Source organism: Dromiciops gliroides, chromosome 1, assembly GCF_019393635.1.
Source record: "Dromiciops gliroides isolate mDroGli1 chromosome 1, mDroGli1.pri, whole genome shotgun sequence".
Lineage (NCBI taxonomy): Eukaryota > Metazoa > Chordata > Mammalia > Microbiotheria > Microbiotheriidae > Dromiciops > Dromiciops gliroides.
In genome coordinates this window covers 615,428,070-615,449,343 of record NC_057861.1, presented here as the reverse complement: position 1 = coordinate 615,449,343, position 21,274 = coordinate 615,428,070, and the positions used below count along the sequence as shown (strand labels likewise).

The following is a 21,274-nucleotide window of genomic DNA, read 5'->3' as shown; positions in this document are numbered from 1 at the left end:
AACTAATATTTTTAAATACATAAAAATGAAATACATGAGATTGCAAAGGAAACCAATTATAGTAAATACAGTTATCAAAATATTAAAAGTTCCAAATTCACAGCTCCCCCTTCCTCCCAAAATCTATCAATAATGGCCAATTGATAGGTTAAGAATTCCTGCTGTGAAGTAACACTGGTTGGGACAACAAAATGTTTAATTGAATGGTCCACAAGTCATTCTCTGTGTTCCCCAAACTTCATCAAGAGTAGTGATTTTATCTGGAGTCCATGAAAGCAGAGATTTAGATCTGGAACGAAACTAAGGTGTTATCTAGACCATTTTCCTTCATTATAAATTTTTTGTTTTGTTTGTTTTGTTTTTTGCAGGGCAATGAGGGTTAAGTGACTTGCCCAGGATCACACAGCTAGTAAGTGTCAAGTGTCTGAGGCTGAATTTGAACTCAGGTTCTCCTGAATCCAGGGCCAGTGCTTTATCCACTGCACCACCTAGCTGCCCCCTTCATTTTATATTTGAAAGAACTAAGGAGGCCCAGGGCGGTTGGCTGAATTGTCCAAGACCATACACACAAGTATCAGAGCTGGTATTTGTACCAAGATCCTTTGATTTGTAACGATTGGAATGACGCCACCTGCTGGAGACTTACTGTAGAAGAGTTCCGCCCATGAAGCGAAGGTCTTTGAGGGCAAGACCAGGAGTCTTTTCTTTGGTGTCAGGAAGTGACACAGGCTAGTGGGAGGAGGAAGGAAGAGACTGGCGCTTGCTCTCACTCTCTTTCCTTTGGACTCTGGTGGAGAGCGGAGCTAGAAATGTGCTCTCCCTTTAATAGATAGGAATCTAGGCCTTTCTCTCTCTCTTTACCAAATTCTTATTCTCCTTAATAAATGCTTAAAAGCCTAACTCTTGCTAAAGCTTATAATTTATTGGCGACCACTCATTAGATATTTTAGACAGTTTAGCTAGAATTTTAGCCCTTAACAGATTCTAAACCCAGGGCTCTTTATAGGGCAAGGTTATGCACAGAATTGTGAATTTTCAGGTAACTCTGTTATATCACAAATAATTTAATTGTAAATATAAATTTAGTTTAAGCAAATCTTCCTATTGTTTTCTATATTTTGTTAAGTTTGAAATATTCTCCATTTATCCCTCTAAATAGTCCCTGAGTTTAGGTTTAGTTTAGCTGAAAGGGAAAACTTCTCTGAGAAAAATATTAATCAACTGAAAATTCAGGTTTTCAATGAGAAGTGCCAATACAAGCCTCCCAGAGTTGCTACTGTGTAGATATAATACAGACGCCATCTGCATGCTTCACAAAACTGTTTTTCACCTTGTTATACGTGTGATAAAATCTCATACCCTATCAAATTCAATATTCTGGTCTCAAGTTTGTAGGAGTTTTAAGATTGGATTCTTTTTTTTTTTTTTACCATTTGTTTAAAATGCAATAACATTTTATTCCCATTGGGCTAGCAAAGTTTGTATGCTGGAGAGGGAGTGCAGAGATCTAGAGAAGGAAAGAAGACATTGAGTCCCTTTGAATGACTTCAATACACCTTCCCAAACATAAGACATATCACTTCTATGCTAGGTAAGCATATCAGTTCTCTTGAGGGAAAGCAATATGCTAAAAATGATGCTAAGTGACAAAGCTGAGGCAGAGGGGTATCTCTCAAATTAAGCAAGGTTGACAGATTTGCTTTTGATTATGGACAAAAGAAACAGCCAAAACAACATAGGTGACCTCTAAATTAATGAACTTATTATTTGTACATTTTAAACTTTGATTATAGTAACATAAGAACTGTTTCTAAATCTCTAGTAATGTTTCTAACTTATATATCATAAAATAGATTTAATTTTGAAAAATTAAGGCAAAATTGTTTAAAGAATGTAAATGGTATACAAACAGGCATTTTCATATGTGATATCATTATGAAACTGAGCATCCAAAGCAAAAGACAAGGGGAAAAAGAGGAGGAGGAAAGTGTGAAGAATGGGAGGAAACCACACAAGGAATATGACACTTCTGACCTAAGTCACTATAAATCCTTGAGTGCTACCTTTGGTATAGTGGAAAGAACACTGCATTTGGAGTCAGGGTTTGAATCTTAGATCTATCACTTTCGAGCTGTGTGACTGTGACCGTAGAAGTCATTAAGAGGGGCAGCTAGGTGGCCCAATGGATAGAGCACCGGCCCTGGATTCAGGAGGACCTGGGTTCAAATCCGGCCTCAGACCCTTGACGCTTACTAGCTGTGTGACCCTGGCAAGTCACTTAACCCCAATTGCCTCACCAAAAAACAAAAACAAAAGCAAAAAAATACTAGAAAAAAAAGAAAGAAAAGTCATTAAGAATCTCTGAGCCTCATTTCCTTCGTTTGTAGAATGGAGATAGTAAGGTATGCAAAGAATGATAGATGTGCAGAGGGCCTAGGTTTGAATCTTGGTTCTGCCAATGGTCACTTGTATGACCATGAGTAAGTCACCTTATTTCTCTAGAAAACTGTCTCATTGTAAATGAGAGAGTTGGACTAGATTATCCATAAGGTCACTTCCAGTTCTAAATCTTTTCTCTGTCTTGCCTTATATGTTTGTTGTGAAGATTAAATAAAATAACTTTTGTCAAAAATTATAAAGCATTAAAAACTGTTTTTGAAACTAAAAAAGCATTAGATACATGTCACCTATTATTGTGATTAATAATCAATGAATATAATTATCATTATGATTAATAATGATAAGAAGAAGGGAGGGTGGCACTTGTAACTGGAATGTTCTGGGGCCTGAGACAAGTTGTGGAGGCTCCTAGAAGGCTGAAGGAGAAGTCCAAGACATCAGAGCAGGAACACAGAGGGATGGGGATAGGTGGGGCAGCAGCTCTTCACAATGCTCACCAAGTAAAAAAAAAACCTCCGGTCTTTAAAACAGTATTATTATTATAAATGTTATATTGCCTCAGGTCTCCATAAAAGACTTAGGTCTTTATACTTTGAATTCTGGTAGCTGAGAAATATATCTGGCATGTCATAAAGAGTAACAACAGTAGCAACAACAAAAGTCCTTTCCTTTATTACCTCAACTTTTTTCCTACAACTCTTCACTTTGAAGATTGTTGGAGTACATGTCAAGTGTCTGAAGCCGGATTTGAACTCAGGTCCTCCTGAATCCAGGGCCAGTGTTTTATCCACTGCGCCACCTAGCTGCCCCTACAATTGGTTTTAAGAAGGAACTAAAAATTGTCCCATGAAATTTAATAAGAATTATACATTATACATCATATATCTGGTGCCTCATGAAAATTAGCACTAGGCTGAGGTGGCTTTTTCTTTGTTTAGGGAATTGAAATTAGGTGGGGTTGTTAATCTATGGTTTTTTCTTGTGTTTCCCCCCCACACTTGTTTCTTTGTTTCCCTGCCATATGAACGTAATGGAATATGAATGTGCTATAAGAAATGATGAGCAGTCTGATTTCAGAAAAACCTGGAATGGCTTACATGAACTGATGCTGAGTGAAATGAACAGAATCAGGAAAACATTACACACAGTAATAGCTACATTGTGCAATGATCAACTATGACTAACTTAGTTCTTCTCTGCAATACAATAATCCAAGACAATTCCAAAAGACTCATGATGGAAAATGCTCTCCACATCCAAAGAAAGAACTGATAAGAATCTGAATGCAGACCGAAGCATACTATTTTCCCTTTTTTTGTGTGGCTTTTCCCTTTTGTTCTATTTCTTCTTTCACAACATGACTAATGTGGAAATATGTTTACATGATTGCACATGTATAACCTATATCAGATTGCTTACCATCTTGGGGAGGGGGGATGGGAGGGAGGGAGGAAAAATTTGAAACTCAAAATCTTATAAAAAATGAATGGTGGGGCGGCTAGGTGGCGCAGTGGATAAAGCACCGGCCCTGGAGTCAGGAGTACCTGAGTTCAAATCCGGCCTCAGACACTTAACACTTACTAGCTGTGTGACCCTGGGCAAGTCACTTAACCCCAATTGTCTCACTAAAAAAAAAAAAAAATGAATGGTAAAAACTACCTTTACACATAATTGAAAAAAATAAAATACCCAAAAAAAAAAAAAGCTCCATATCCTTAAAAATCAGAAAAAGTAGAGGGAAAAAAAGAGAACACCCTCTTTCTTCTCCCTTATTCTCTAGTGTAGAAGTACCAAACAGCAGCCAGCACTGAGGCTCACAATACCCCAAATGCTCTGGAATGAGGCTGGATCCAGTTTAAAATGTAACTGGGAGGGGCAACTAGGTGGTGCAGTGTATAGAGCACCAGCCCTGGATTCAGGAAGACCTGAGTTCAAATCCAGACTCAGACACTTGACACTTACTAGCTGTGTGACCCTGGGCAAGTCACTTAACCCCAACTGCTTTACACACACACACAAAAGTAACTGGAAACTATTTAACAAAATAAATAAAAATACAACAGAACATAGATAAAGTTAGCATGTGGTTTCTAAGTCAATATGTGCCTCGCAGAGATCCTTAAGGATGTATGGTTTAGGCCCCCATTTCTATCTGAGCTGCCATCACTGCTCTAGCAATAAGCAGCCCACACCTAGTTTTAGATCTTCCCTTTTCATTTCCTTATTCAAATGCCATTTCAAATCCTGACAAGAGAATGGACTATGATCTCCAAGGGCTCTTTGTGGCTCTAAATGCTAGAATGCCTCCTGATCAATGAACAATGTATTATTTATACCCTTCAACATACGACACTGCCTCAGTCTCTGAGTTATACACAGGGCCAGCCAGCCAGCCTTGCTAAAGCAACAAGGCACCCTGAGGGAGAGAAAGGAGACAAGCATGTGCCAGGCAAATCAAACCACCTTGACCACCATGTCCCCTCCAACCTTAATGGAGACAGGCTGTACCCAAGAGCACCGGGAATAGCAAGGTTTTCCGGCCAGTGCCCTCTTAGAGAGATGCTACTGCCACATATACCGAACATCTGAAAAAGAGTGTTCTTGCCACCAAAGTCCTTGTCACTGTCAAAATGTTCACCATCAGGAATGAACAGGATTTTGTCAATGGAAATGCCATTCAAGAAAACGGAACATGTACTGTCTTCCCCATTGCAGTGTGGGCTCTTTGAGGCCAGGAACTAGCTTTACTTTTCTATTTGTATCCCCTGGGCATAATCTAATGCTTTGCACATAAGTACCCAATAACTTCTTTATTCACTTTATTACTTGTCTGTAAGATGGGATGATACTTGCTCTACCTCACAGGACTTGTGTGTGGAAAACACTTTATAATTGTGACATACTATAACAATAACTGAAGCAGCTAGATGGCTCAGTGGATAGAATGCTAGACTGGAAGTCAGGAAGACCTGAATTCATATCTAGCCTCAGACACTTACTAGCTGTGTGACCCTGGGCAAGTCACTTAACCTCTGTTTGCCTAATCCACTGGAGAAGGAAATGGCAAACCATGCCAGTATCTTTGCCAAGAATATCCCACACAGGGTTACAAAGACAGACATGACTGAACACATAACAATACTTACTACGAGTCAGTTGAATTAGGTAAGATGTTTTGATTAACTAGCTCTAGGATCACATAATTCCTCTGATTACATAAATTTAGAATGGAGTGATGGTGGACTCAAGTGGCTTTGAAGGTGTTGACATTAGTATTGCAGTAACAATGTGCAAATGATGGAACCAAGTATTAGGATAATCTCATACAGAGAGAGAAAATTCAGCAGCTTAGTTCAAAATTCTGGTTGCTAGGTAGCTGCTGGTGATGGGAAATTCTATACTAATTGACCTAAGAAGTCTGAAGTCACCTTTTTTTTTTTTTTTGATCTTTGAATATCTAGATGTAAAGGGCCCTCTGAGATCTCTGACTAACCAGGGCCCAGTGGTCACTCTGACCCCTGGCATACATATCTAAAACAATAGGGAAAGGTTTTCTATATGCTGCAAGAGCCAAAAAAAAAAAAAAAGACCTTGTGACAAATTAATCACCAACTAAATTCTTTACTGTTCTGTGTGTCCAGTCTGGCACACAATGATACACACTCCACAAAGAAACACAGAAATAAATACATAGGGAAAATCAGCAAAGAACAACATACCGATAACGCCATACCTTCTGTTACCAATAAATCTCACCTGGCTAACTTATCCTCCAAAATACACAGCTTTTTGAACAACAATGATACAGCAGATAACCAAACATTAACCCAATGTTTTGGTTCTTCACTTTTTGTGCTACCTAAAGGCAAGACTCACAGAGGGAGAAAAGCTGAGCTCGTTCTTGGAATTACTGTCCCAAGATACTGTCTGCTGCCTTTACATCTCAGCTGCCCACATTTCCTTGGAGCAGTAACAGCATTACCCCTCCAGGCCTATCACTGCCACTGCTGAGATTGAGGATAGAGTTTTGGGGAAGCAGCAAGCACTCACCAAAGGTCTCTCTTCAATTGCCACACTGAGTTTCTGCTGGTTGGTTACCTTTTCTTGTGCTAGCGATTAAACATAAATAAAGGAGGATATAGCCTGTCTCACTCTGAATATTTTGGCAGATTTTCCTTCCTGCCCTTTACTAACAGGGTGGGCTGTATTAATAGCCCCTTTAATTATGTCCTCTCTATCTTTATGCTTTCTGAGTCCTGCCAAGATATGTGAACTTTCAGCTTCTGTACCTTCTCTTTCTGTGATCCCTTCACTCAGTATAAAGAGTTGAATTTTTAAAAGCCTTATCTTAGAGACATTTTTCCTCAGCTCCATTCTCAAGGCAACATGGTACAATGGAAAAATGAGGAATCTGGAGATCTGGGTTTGAGTACTGGCTCTGCAGCTTATGAAATATGTGACTGTGGGGAAGTAACAACCTCTGTGGGCTTGTTTCCTCATCTTCAAAATGAGAATAACACATGTAAAACCTATGTTACAATTTTATTATGGGGGGGGGGCAGAGACAAGATGGTGGAAGAAAGGCAACAACTTGCCTGTGCTCTCCCCTATACCCCTCCAAATACCTTTAGATAATGCCATAAGACAAGTCCTGGAGCAGAACCCACAAAAGGACAGGATGAAATCATTTTCCAGCCAAAGATAACTTAGAAGGTCAGCAGGAAGCGCCTGCTGTACCAGGGTGAGAGTGGAGCGCAGTCTGGTGGAAGCTGAGCCCCAACAAACCAGAAGCAGGCCTTGGGAGCCATTGAATTAGCAGAAGTAGCAGCAGAAGCAATTGCTTCTAGAACTCTCAGCTCACAGATAGCAAGGGGGTCAAACAATTGGTTAGAAGGAGATTATAGGGGCCTCTATGCTAGCACTGAGGCAGGGCTCTGTTGCTTTGCCCATGCTCAGATCCAGGTTGTAGTCCTGGGTGCCAGTTGCAGGGCAGGGAGGAGCACCAGCACACCAGAGCTAGGGGTCACATTGAAGAAGGGGTTCTTTCTCTTAGTTTCAGGGAAGAAAAGAGGGCTTGTGGTAACACAGACCAGAGAACAAGCCAGGAGAGCAGTAAACACACCTCCCATTAGATCATACCACCTTGGAATAACAGACCTGGACAAACTGAAAACTTACAGGTCCCCAGAAGTATTTCTGAAAACAATTGCACAAAATCCCTAAAGCTTGGGACAGTGTACCTTCCACCCTGGAAGCAGAGCCTTACTTGAACAAAGAATTAGAAGTCAAGAAATAGGCTGGGAAAATGAACAAACAGAAAAACAATCTGACCACAGAAAGTTACTATAGTGACAAGAAAGATCAAAACACACCCTCCTCAAAAGAAAACAGAAATAGAGCACATTATGAAATGCAAAATGGATCAATTTGATTACCTTAAAGTTTTTTGCACAAGCAAAACCAATGCAACCAAGATCAGAAGGAAAGCAGAAAAATAATTTTTACAGTCAGTGTTTCTGATAAAGGCCTCATTTCTCAAATATATAGAGAACTAAATAAAATTTATAAGAATACAAGTTATTCCCCAATTGAGAAATGATCAAAAGATATGAACAGGCAGTTTTTAGATGAAAAGAATTAAAGCTATCTATAGTCATATGAAAAAATTCTTTAAATCACTATTGACTGCAAATTAAAACAACTCTGAGGTAAAACCTCACACCCATCAGACTGGCTAATATGACAAAAAAGGAAAATAATAAAATGTTGGAGATGTGGGAAAATTAGAGCACTAATACATTGTTGGTGGAGTTGTGAACGGATCCGACCATTCTGGAAAGCAATTTGGAACTATGCCCAAAGGGCTATAAAACTGCATACCCTTTGATCTATCTATCATTCCTAGGTCTGTATCTTAAAAAGATCATAAAAAAAGGAAAAGGACCCACATGTACAAAAATATTTATAGCAACTCTTTTTGTGGAGGCAATAAATTGGAAATTGAGGGGATGCCTATCAATTGGGGAAGAGTTCAACAAGTTGCAGTGTATGATTTTTTTTCCTTTTTGGGTCAATGAGGGCTAAGTGACTTGCCTAGGGTCACACAGCTAGTAAATGTCAAGTTGTTTGAGACTGGGTTTGAACTCAGGTACTCCTGAATCCAGGGTCAGTACTTTTATCCACTGCGCTGCCTAGCTGCTGTGGTATATGATTGTAATGGAATACTATTTGTTCTATAAGAAATAATGAGCAGGCTGATTTCAGAAAAACCTGGAAAGACTTATGTGAACTGATCAGAACCAGGAGAACACTGTACAGAGTAACAGCAGCATTGCATGATGATCAACTGTGATAGACTTAGCTCTTCTCAGCAATACAATAATCCAAGACAGTTCCAAAAAGTCTTATGATGGAAAATGTTCTTCACATGCAGAAAAAGAACCATGGAGTATGAATGCAGATCAAAGTATACTATTTTCACTTTATTTGTTGTTATCTTTTCTTTCTTGTGGTTTTTCTCTTTCGCTCTGATTTTTCTTTTACAACATGGTTCATGTGAAAATATATATGTATAACAAGATTTTATATATACAACCTATATCTCATTACTTGCTATCTTGGGAAAGGTAGAGGGAAGGGAGGGAGGGAGGGAGAAAAATTTGGAATTCAAAATCTTATAAATATGAATGCTGAAAATAATCTTTACATGTAATTGTAAAATAAAATACTACTAAGAAAAAAAAAGATAACAAAATCAAAGCTCCTATATCTGAAGTCTCCAAGAAAAATATGAATTGGTCTCAGGCCATGGAAGGACTCTGAAAATAAAGTAAGAGAGGTAGAGGAAAAACTGGGAAGAGAAATGAGAGTGATGCAAGAAAATCATGAAAAAAGAATCAACAGCTTGGTAAAGGAGACACACACAAAAAAAATACTGAAGAAAATAACACCTTGAAAAACAGACTAGGCCAAATGGTAAAAGAGGTACAAAAAGTTAATGAGGAGAAGAATGCCTTGAAAAGCAGGATTGGCCAACTGGGAAAAGAGGCACAAATATTCACTGAAGAAAAAAACCCAACTCCTTAAAAAGGAGAACTGGCCAAATGGAAAAGGCAGTATAAAAGCTTCTGAAGAAAATAATTCCTTAAAAATTAGAATTGAGCAAATGAAAGCTAATAACTACCCTAATAATGAGAAAGTTAAGGAGTTACAAGTATCATCTTCACATGTAGGAATGTAAACTGTTTAACCTTTCAAAATCCCTTATGATTTCCTTTTCCTGTTTATCTTTTTATGTTTCTCTTGAGTCTTGTATATAAAGTAAAATTGTGTATTCACTCTTTCATCAAGAATGCCTGAAAAACATTACTGTACTATAAGAAATGACAAGCAGGATGATTTCAGAAAGGTCTGGAAAGGCTTATATGAACTGAGGTATCAGTGAAGTACACAGAACCAGGAAAATATGCACAGTGATAGTAATATTGTTTGATGAAGAACTGTGAATGATTTAACTATTCTCAGCAATACAATGATTCAAGACAATCCCAAAGGACTAAGGATGAAGCATACTATCCACCTCATTATTAGGGTAGTTGGAAGGAGTATACACATAGGGCATGGGTGTGACTTAAATATGAAGGGATGATAAAAAAAAATTAAGGGGTGAGAGAGGAATGCAGTTGGATAAAGGGAAGGAGAGGTGGAATGGGGTACATTATCTCACATAAAAGAAGCAAGAAAAAGCTTATACAGTGGTGGGAAAGATGGAGAATGTGAGGGGAAATGTGTGAATTTTACTCTCATCAGAACTGGCTCGAAGAGGGAATAACAAACACTCAATTGGGTATAGAAATCTATCTTACCCTGTAGGAAAGTAGGAGGGGAAGGGGATAAGAGGGAATGAGGTGAGTAGTGAGGGCAAAGGTGGGTAGGACAGAAGGGAAGGCAGGACTGGAGGATAGGGGGAGGGGGTAGTCAGAAGCAAAACATTGCCCCATGGCAATGAGGGGTTAAGTGACTTGCCCAGGGTCACACAGCTAGTAAGTGTCAAGTGTCTGAGGCTGGATTTGAACTCAGGTCTTCCTGAATCCAGGGCCGGTGCTTTATCCACTGTGCCACCTAGCTGCCCCCACAAATCACTTTTGAGGAGGGACAGGGTAAAAGAGGAGAGGAAATAGAATAAAAGTGGGGGAGGGAAATACAGTTATCAATAGTAACTGAAAAAAAATTTGAAGCAAGTTTCTCTGATAAAGGCCTCATTTCTCAAAGATATATAGAGAACTGAGTCAAATTTATAAAAATAAGAGCCATTCCCCAATTGATAAGTAATCAAAAAATATGAACAGTTTTCAGATGAGGTAATCAAAGCTATCTATAATCACATAAAAAAATGCTCTAACTCACTATTAATCACAGAGATACAAATGAAAACAATTCTGGGGTACTACCTCATACCTATCAGTTTGGATAATAGACCAGAAGAGGAAAATGATAAATATTGGAGATGATGTGGGAAAAATGTACTGTTGGTAGAGCTTTGAACTGATTCGATCATTCTGTAGAGAAATTTGGAACTATGCCCAAAGAGTTATAGAAATCATGCATACATAAAACTTAGCAATACCACTACTAACTCTACATCCAAAAAGAGTTATAAAACAAAAAGGAAAAGGACCTATAGGTCCAAAAATATTTTATAGTAGCTCTTTTCTGGTGTCAAAGAATTAGAAATTGAGGGAATGCCCTAACAAATCATAGTATGTTTTTATGATGGAATACTAATGTGCTATAAACAGGATGCTCTCAAAAAACCTGGAAAGATTTACATAAGCAGATACAAAGTGAAATGTACTATGTATAAAATAACAATAATGCTGTAAGATGATAAGCTATGAACAACTTAGCTATTCTCAGCAATACAATGACCCAAGACAACTCAGAAGGACTTATGATGAAAAGGGCTATCCACTCCAGAGAAAGAACTGTTGGTGTCTGAATAGATTAAAGCATAACTGTTTTAACTTTATTTTTCTTGAGGAATTTTTGTCTGTTTTCTTTCACAACATGATTAATATGTAAATGTTTTGCATGACTACATATGTATAACCTATATCAAATTGCTCACCTCTCAAAGTCGGGGGAGGGGGAAAATGAAGAGAATTTGGAACTCAAAAATTTCAAAATTGATTTAAAAATTGTTTTTACATGTAATTGGGGAAAATAAAAAACTAAATTAAAAAAAGATTATTATGAAAGAAAATTAACAATGTAAACTATTAAGTTCTATGTAAATGTAAGCCATCATCATCATCATCATAATCATTAACATTGTATAAAGCCATCTGCCAGGAAGATGTTGGTCAGCCACATCTTACATCAGGACCTTGAAAAATCACAAAATCTTAGGGTAGGAAGGTTGCTAGATTTCTAGATGTTCACTAACCATATTTTAAATAATATCCTAGAATTTTAATGATGTCCTAAAATTTTCCAGGAATTGAGGTCATGCCCACTGCTGGCTCTATCAACATCATCATCAATCATCATTATCATTTCCTCTTCCTCCTTTTTTTTTTTTTTTGAGTGAAACATCTGTCTTTCTCCAATTCTGTGTAGAGTCCATTATTGAAAGTCTTTCAGATTTCACTGAGAATGGTTCAGCAATCACTTCTTCCAGTTCTTTCAAGTATCCAAGGATAGTTAAGTTAATCTGGGCCAGTTGATTTTATTCTTTTTTTTTGGGGGGGGGGTGAGGCAATTGGGGTTAAGTGACTTGCCCAGGGTCACACAGCTAGTAAGTGTCAAGTGTCTGAGGCTGGATTTGAACTCAGGTCCTCCTGAATCCAGGGCCAGTGCTCTATCTGCTGTGCCACCTAGCTGTCCCAGTTGATTTTATTCTTTAAGGTAGTTAGGTGCTCTCATATTATTTCCTTACTTATCTTGGTTATCAACTTACTAACCATTTTTGTTGTCATTTCTAGTCCAAAAATACCTCCTCTCTTGGTTTTCAAATGTGGTAGTGTCTCCCCAAAGATGATTTCAGAAAGTGAGCCCCTCCTGTTATAGAACAGCCTTAGAAAGGGCATCCCTTTGAGTTATTTTCCAGTTAATATGAAAGTCTTTTTGCCTGAACTATAGGACCAAAAACACAGACCTTAGTGGAGCAAGGATGGTCATAACACAAAGCACTGATATTTCCATCTCACCCTACTGATCTAGTTGCAACCCTGCCTTTCTTTCTCTCTTTATCATCTCTCCATTTCCTGCCTACCAAATGATCAGATGCATACATTATGGTTTGCTCAATATTGTCAACCCTGAAAATAATGATAATGATGTCATATTTCTACAATGTCTTAAGGTTTACAAAACATTCTCTTTAAAATAATTCTGCAAGCTAAGAAGTGAATCTATTTTAATGTCCTTTTTCCATATGAGGAAACTGAGGCACAGAAAACTTAAATGGCTTACCCTAACTAGTAGCTTGTTTCTAAGGACATAGCTAGTTAAGTAGCTGGGACTACTTTTTTTTCTTTTTTGGGCAGGGGGACTTGCCCAGGGTTACACAGCTAGTAAGTGTCAAGTGTTTGAGGCCAAATTTGAACTCAGGTCCTCCTGAATCCAGGGCCAGTGCTTTATCCACTGAGCCACCTAGCTGCCCCCTAAGCCTACTTTTAAATCCAAGTCTCTTTACTCCAAGTCTAGCACATCTTCCACTAAACTAGGCAATTGCTGAGCAGTCTGAAGTAATAATTTTAAAGTTCTCAATTTGCCCCTCATGTCACCATCTGAGGGGTGTGCACACTCTCCTTGGTCCCCAGTTTGCCCTCTCTTTGAGTCTTTCAGGTAGATAGATATTCTCATGAGATCCAATGAGAGGTGCACTGTCAACTATTCCTCTCGCTCCTCATTTGATCCCTTTTTAGAAAATTAATATCACTGCCTCCTTATAGCCAAAATGGCTCTTAATAGAAAAATTCACTGGTTGTATGTAAGCGACAGACTCCTTTCTATGCTCTATTATAGGCAACAATGGTATAATTTGAAGCTCCCTAGACTTAATGTCAGAAGAAAACTGGATTTCAATTTTGTCCATGACACTTACTAGCTATGTAACCACGGACAAGTCACTTTTCTCTCTGATTCTCATTTCCCTTATCTGAAAATTTTTGAATACTTCCTATACCTTAAAAGAGTTGTTGTGAAGATAAAGTAAGATAATTTATGTAAAGTGAGTTCCTCTAAAGAACTATGATCATTGTCAGCTATCATCATCTTCTGCTCATACTTTTCGATGGAGTTCATATATAGAAAAAGTCTGGGGACAAAAAAACAACTAATGTTCTATGGACATTTGTATAGGTGGATAATAACTTGTAGCAGAATAAAAGTGTTACAATGTAAACTCATCCTCTGAGGCTCACTGAAAGTATCCTCAGTATCACTCGAGGAATGAAGTTGATAAGAATGATATAGGCCACATTTTGACTTAGAAAACCACAAGTTTATATAGATATTTTTAGCTAATACATCAACACATTAAAATTAGGTGTGGGGGGGGCAAGCTAGGTGATGCAGTTGATAAAGCACCGGCCCTGGATTCAGGAGGACCTGAGTTCAAATCCAGCCTCAGACACTTGACACTTACTAGCTGTGTGAACCTGGGCAAGTCACTTAACTCTCACTGCCCTGCCCCACCCCCTCCCAAATTAGGTACGAACTACATTTTATCTCAGTTAGGCCACACTCGGGAGTATTGTGGGCTGCTTGTGGCTTAAGGGAGGGCTGCATATTGGACTACATGATATAAAAAGAAAACACATCAATAAAAATATATATATTTTTAAATGGTCTTAAATTACCAGCATTATCCTGTTTTCTCAAACAAATCCTCCTGACTCAGCCATTTGTTTACTGATTCTTTTGTCATCTGATTGTTGCCTGAATTCATCGAGATATCACTTAGGGAAGAGGACCTTTCTGGTGCCCTCTTACGTCTTAGTGGATTCATAGGCTCCTTTGTTACAGCTCACAAATCCAGTGTTGTATACCTGTTATCAGTCTTAATATCATCTGGATTGATGTCTACTTATTCTTAAAGTATTTCTGCATATTGACCTGTGCTTTAAGAATACCTGTCAAAGGGGCAGCTAGGTGATGCAGTAGATAGAGCACCGGCCCTGAATTCAGGAGGACCTGAGTTCAGGTCCAGCCTCAGACACTTGACACTGGCTGTGTGACCCTGGGCAAGTCACTTAACCCCAATTGCCTCACCAAAAAAAAAAATACTTTTCAATCCTCTTCCTGCTATTTGTGTGGAGGGCATAGTATTTCCATACTGCCTCAGGGTGATGGGGACTGGTTGGGTAAAATTGTATGTCAGATTGGTAACTCTTCCCCAACTCAGAGTCTCAAAATTGTCTGTGAGCAGTGAGGGGTTCAATGAGTTGCCCAGGGTCACACAACTAACATAAGTCAGAAGCAGGACTTGGGGCAGCTAGGTGGCGCAGTAGAGGGCAGCTAGGTGGTGCAGTGCCTCACTAAAAAAAAAAAAAAAGCAGGACTTGAATGCAGGTCATCATGACTCCAAATTTGGCCCTCTATCCATTAAGTCATTATGTCCAAATGAAGCCACTGCTTTCTCTGGAGATATGAAACATAAGCAAGATCTTGGCCTTAAAATGTTGGTAATCAACAGCAAGAGAATTTCCCAACTCAGGAAGCCTCTTTACCCCATCTCCAATTTGCCAAAACAGAGGAATATGGCTAGGAAGCTCACATTGACCTAAGAGTTTCTATTTCTACTGGCTTTGGCAACATTGGTGGCTTTGGGAAGACAAAGCCCCTGCAGCTGGAGCTCATGAAGGAATTTTCATGATCTCCATGCTCTTTCTGCAGCTATTCACAAAGTGGGGTTTTGAGGTGAGGAGAAACAGAGGGAAGGCTCCATGATGAAGCCTTTGATATAGAGACATTCAAGAGTACAGGGGGAGAATTCATCATTACCTAAACTCTTTGATTTCTGCCGTGTCCAAGACCTTGGGTGGCTTAGAGGATGGTCTGGAACACAACACTCCCAGGGACATATATAACATAGGAGAAAATAGTCACAGAGTCCACCTCATGGCAAAAGACACTAAGAATCTTATTGCTCCCCTATAAAGAGGGGCTGCTGGGTGATGGAGTGGATAGAAACTGGACCTGGAAACAGGAAGACTCATCTTTCTGAGTTCAAATCTGGCCTCCGACACTTACTGGCCATGTGACCCTGGGCAAGTCACTTAGCCCTCCTGTTAAATGAGCTAAAGAAAGAAATGGCAAACCACTCCAGTGTCTTTGTTAAGAAAACCTTAAAAAAAAAAAAAGAAAAAGAAAAAAGAAAACCCCAAATGGGGTCATGAAGAGCTGGATATGACTGAATATGACTGAACAACAACACGAAGAAGTCTCACTAGCTTTCTAATTCTCCCTCATTCCCAAATAACTCTGTAACTGTTGTTGGCCAGCCTAATAAACACCAGCTTGTAAGTTCTCCTATCTTTTACCAGTTGCCTATAGGCAGCCTCAGAATTCAAGGGAGGCTGATGTAGTCCCTATAGCTAATGACCATAGCTGCTACTTGCTGTCCCCATAGCTTAGTTGTCTTGGCTTCCTTCATATTACAAAATTACTTGGCCCAGTCTACCATAACTGATATTACTATAATCTCAAATGTCATGTTGTCTGGATGTATAAGCTTGATTCCTGATCAAGGAATTGGAAAAGAGCTATTCTCTATGTATGCCAAAAAAAAAAAAAATCAGCTTCTTCTCCTATCACAGGACAACAGGATGAAGCCTAACCCATATGACAGCAATAACTGTAGCCAAGTAGGGTGGGATAAGAATATCTACTGAGCACAGGTACATAGCAGTCTGCATCTATGATCTACCTTTCAGTGCTAGAACTGTTTTTCCCCATAAATGCCACTAGTGAACAGTTAGAGTGGGATTATTTCAGAACATTTGAAAATAGTCATCTTTTATAAAATATGAATTAGAAAATGAAACATAAGGAAGCCCTATTTTTTTCTTACAATAACAATTTGATTCCCATGTCAACATGAGGGAAAGCAACAATTATAGGTAATGCAAATATAAAAATGAACAATATGGTTGAGAAGATGTGGTAGGAATTTCAGGAAGAGAACTTTGGGGATTGACTTCTGGGCAAAGATTATCAGCCACAAGAGAGAAGCTGGATAGAAAAAGGAGCCTAGGGAAAAAAAAAGGGGGCCTAGAATTCATCCAGCTGAAACAGGGGGTACCTTTCAGCATTATATAAACACCAGCAATTTATAAACAGATAATCAGGAATTCACAGAATCATAGAATTTGAGAGTTGGAATGGACCTCAGGGGCCATATAATCTAATACATACAGGAAAAGAATCCCCACTTTATAGTGGAGATTCCTAGTAAGTGATTGCCCTGTCTCTGCAGGAAGACCTCTAAAGAGAGAGAGAGAGAGAGTCCACCCACCACACAAGGCAGCCAATTTCACTCTTGGACAATACCAATTAAAGCCTATATTGACCTCTTTGCTCCTTCTACCCACTGTTCTTAATTCTCCCCTTTGGGGAAATCTTATCCTTCTTCTAACTGACATCCCTTCAAATGCCCAAAAGATAGCTATTGCCTTTTCTGAATCCCCTCTTCTCTAGCCTTTATATGTTCAGTTCCTTCAATAAAATTGGCTACTGGCATGATCTAAAATGATATTTAGCATAATACATACCTCCTACAGTCATTGATCTTGTCAAAGGAGAGTGAAGTGAGGTTCCATCATCATTAAACTGGTTTTTAAGTTCTTCTGCGGATTCCAAGTGAAGTTGGAGAAATTCTGCTATTGCGCCTGAAGCTGCTTCTTTAACAGGGTCCATCATTCTTTTCAGAACTCCTCTGTCATCCTTATGGACTTTCAAACAGAGCTTCTCCATTTGTTGGATGTTGGAGCGGAGTTGCTACAACGAATAAAAAAAATCATCAAAAATATTTCAATATTCAACATTCAACTTTTACTAAATCTTTATCCCCTATTATGTGCAACTACACTATGTTCCAGGGAATGGATGCGAATGCACACACGTGTGTGTGTGTGTGCACATGCATATGTATGTATGTATGTATGTGTGTATGTATGTATATTTTAAAAGATCCTTGATCTTAAGTAATACATAATCTAGTCAAGGAAATAAGACAAGTACTCAGGTAAATATTATTTGAGTTAGAATAAAAATATTTATTGGAAGTATAAAGTCACAAAGGATCAGGTTGGGCATAAATCATATGGAGTTGAAGTGGTAGCAGGGAAAGGATTATAAAAGAGATGTCAAGTGATCATACCCTGGCCACAGACGAAGTACCTAAGAGAAAAAAGAAAACAACTTCCTGGGTCCTAAACTTGCAGACCCTCTATGTAAAGTGATGACAGTGAACTGTGAGAAATGATTTTTTGTAATCAATATCTTGGAGACGGAATCCCGACGTCCCCCCATTCCGAAGTCCTTTTTGATAAAATAAAGTCAACTCCCCTGGTCCTGGTCAATGCTATAAACCTATAAAATAAGATACTCTCCTTGGGCCTGGTCATCACCACAAATTTTTAGGAATCTTGATAAGATAAGAATGACCTTTCTAAATTCTTGTTAGGGCAATAAAAATTTGGTCTGGAGTAAAGATTAATAATTAACCCTTCATTTTAACATAGCCTACCTCCAAATTAAGTTGACTAATCAGAGGTGATTAGGCATCCCTCAGGAATACCTCATCTTTGAAGGGTATATAACCTGTGACCTCACCACCATTAGGGGTCTAAAAGAAATAGCCACAGACTTCATTTTATTAACCCCCTGGCCTTATTAACAAAACGATTAAATTGTCCAGAAATAGTCTCTCATATTTTTAATCCCATTCTACTATCTATTTATAGAGAATAGCATTACACTATTAAAACTCAGCATTAGACTGTTTTGTATTAAAAAATGAAGAGGAATTAGGAAGCGCCTTGATGAGGGTAAAAGTGTAAAAGCTGGCTTAAAGTTTAACATCAAAAACTCTAAAGTGGGGGGCAGCTAGGTGGCACAGTGGATAAAGCACCAGCCCTGGATTCAGAAGGACCTGAGTTCAAATCCGGCCTCAGACACTTGACACTTACTAGCTGTGTGACCATAGGCAAGTCACGTAACCCCCCATTGTCCCGCAAAAAAAAAAAAAAAATTAAATTAAATTTTTAAAAAAGGATATATGTGGCTAGTTGGCTAGTAGATTGCTCCTATCCCTTTAAAGGGAAGTGAATTCTGGTTTGTCTTCTTTTGAAATCTCCACCCCCCCCCCCAATCTTGCTTTTGACTCCAGGGCCAGTGGCTCTATCCACTGTGCCACAAAGAAATATATTAAAATAGCAAAAACAAATGGAACAGCAACTTAGTTTGATTTAAGATTTAGCCTAGTCTTGACCTCTCCTAAATTTTAATCTTCATGCACTGTATGTTTAGAAGGGAGGGTTTCATTTTCCTCATCTGAAAAAGGAGTTTGAACCAGATGAGCTCTAAGGTACTTTTCCAGATCTAAAATGCTATAAAACATTTTTACTTCATTTTATACTCTCTGTCCATGTTTACTTAAATTCTATTCAGAAGATTTCCACTGAATACAAATGACCTAGGGTGATCTTCATGCCACAACAAGGCAATACTGAAGGTCTTTAGTCATATTCTTTTTATTTTTGCCATTAAAAGTTGAGTAAAATCATATTAGATTTGTAAAATAGGGGTTAATTGAACAGATTTAACATTTTTTTTACATTTTGTAGCATAAATTCATATTTCCCAGACTTTTTTAGTCCATGACACAAATGTGTCAAATACCCATCCAAATTGGCAGGTTCAGAGCTAAAATGCCAATAAGGTAGGGCTTGAAATATCATAAGCAGAACAAATTCTGTTTCGGTCCATCCATTGAATAAGAAAGTGAAAGACCTTTAGTTAGTTACTTTTTATTATGGCATAGTCTGAGTAAACAAGCCACAGATGAAACCAATATATCCAAATCAAACAGAAGTGAACTGAAAAGAAACAAAGTCTAAGTAAACAAGATAATGAACATATCTAAGGACACAAAGCAAGCATGAGGAAGCTGATGTCCTTCATGAAATCCTATACAAGTGAGCAGGTCCAAATCAGTAGCACAGAAGGGATATAATTATGATTCAAGAGCAGAGGCTAGTGGCCCTCTCCTATGATCTTTTTTTTTTTTGGCAGGGCAATGGGGGTTAAGTGACTTGCCCAGGGTCACACAGCTAGTAAGTGTCAAGTGTCTGAGGCCAGATTTGAACTCAGGTACTCCTGAATCCAGGGCTGGTGCTCTATCCACTGCGCCACCTAGCTGCCCCTTCCTATGATCTTTTATTCTCTAGTGAGGATGGGCAAGGATTGGCAGGCATGTGCTGAAAGCCAGAAATAATTCTTAAACTTTGCAGTTCTCCAGGAGGCTACACTGGCTATAGTAGAGTCTAGGATGACCTGGCAATTTTCCTTTCTTTAGCACAGGTCCATTTAACTAGTGACTAAATTTCATTAGCAATGATTTCAAAGCTTCCCCTGAGCTTATCACATTAGAGGTGATTACAATGCCACCCTTAGTGCCAGCATTATATGTCTATGATGCTAGTTGTTTCATAGTACTACACTGCTTCTCCTCCCTGACAATTAAAAAAATTTAAGAATAAACACAAGGTTTTTGTATAACATCTCAAAATACTCCATATGTATTACTTCCATTAAATTTTATCATGTCTTTGGCCTTTATTAAATTTAGTAATAGGGAAACAATAATATATGAGTTTTCACCTTTATCCTTAGTGCTTTAATAAGTCAATGATTTCATATTTGTGGGTACTCCTTCCACTTATGCAGATCATAATTCTTCTGTTTCATCTAAATTCTGCTCATTTTTTTTCTTGTAAATACTTCATATGGCATATACTGGAATCCTATTCCTAATTCTTTTGGTATCTCAAGATACCAATATACCATTGTGGCTGTTCACATCATAGCTGCTACATGACCACTCACCCTGTTTTGACTTCCTGATTATCTTTGTTATTACTGGTAATATGCTGGAGCCTGCTTACAACCAACACATGTCCTCCCATTTTCCTTTGGATTACTTGTAAAATTTAAATTTTTTCCAAGGTTTTTGTATTCCATGGTTTGTGGCTATATAGCATCATCATGATGATACTAACATCAAGTTGGGCATTTGTAACATTGGGAAGTTTGAAATATGAAAGAATTATGTGATTTCCTAAATGCAATTCCACCCAATCCCCTTCTATTTAATTTGAGACTATTATTCACCTATGGTACTTGTCCCTGGACAGTTTGCTACTACTTGAAGTTGGCCATTGCCTCTGAAATCAGCCATATTGAACTATCCAACTGCAATTAATTTAGAAGATAGGGCTTTGTGCACCTATGTGTAAACATACACATTGGTCCAAGAGAAGCTGCAAATTATGTTGAAATCTGTGAAGAACTAAGATCCTCCCAGTTGGACCAACCTAAGCCTCAAACCAAATTTCTTTGCTGGCACCTCAAACTATTCTGTCCTGGGAATGACGAATGCTTCTATCTCTAGGTACCTCTGCTTAGAATGTCACATCTCTGGTATCCAGTCTCTGACTTTCATGATTTAAGCAAAAACTCTTTAACCTTGGCTCTTCATGGATCTCTGGCTGAGGAAGCCTCTGTCTACAACATGGGGAGACCCATAGCCCCAAGTCAATGACAGAACCTGTTCTCATCTCCCACTTTTGAGGTGCCCAGGAAAAAC

The 21,274-nt window shown here is 38.5% G+C and overlaps 1 protein-coding gene across 1 annotated transcript in view; it reads right to left on the bottom strand.

Moving 5' to 3' along the window:
- Positions 1-21,274, bottom strand: part of STX17 (syntaxin 17) — a 78,475-nt gene that overhangs the window by 16,880 nt on the left and 40,321 nt on the right. Inside the window, exon 4 of the mRNA XM_043979400.1 lies at positions 17,178-17,403. Within this exon, the coding sequence (XP_043835335.1) occupies positions 17,178-17,403 (226 nt within the window). The remainder of the gene's footprint in view (positions 1-17,177; positions 17,404-21,274) is intronic.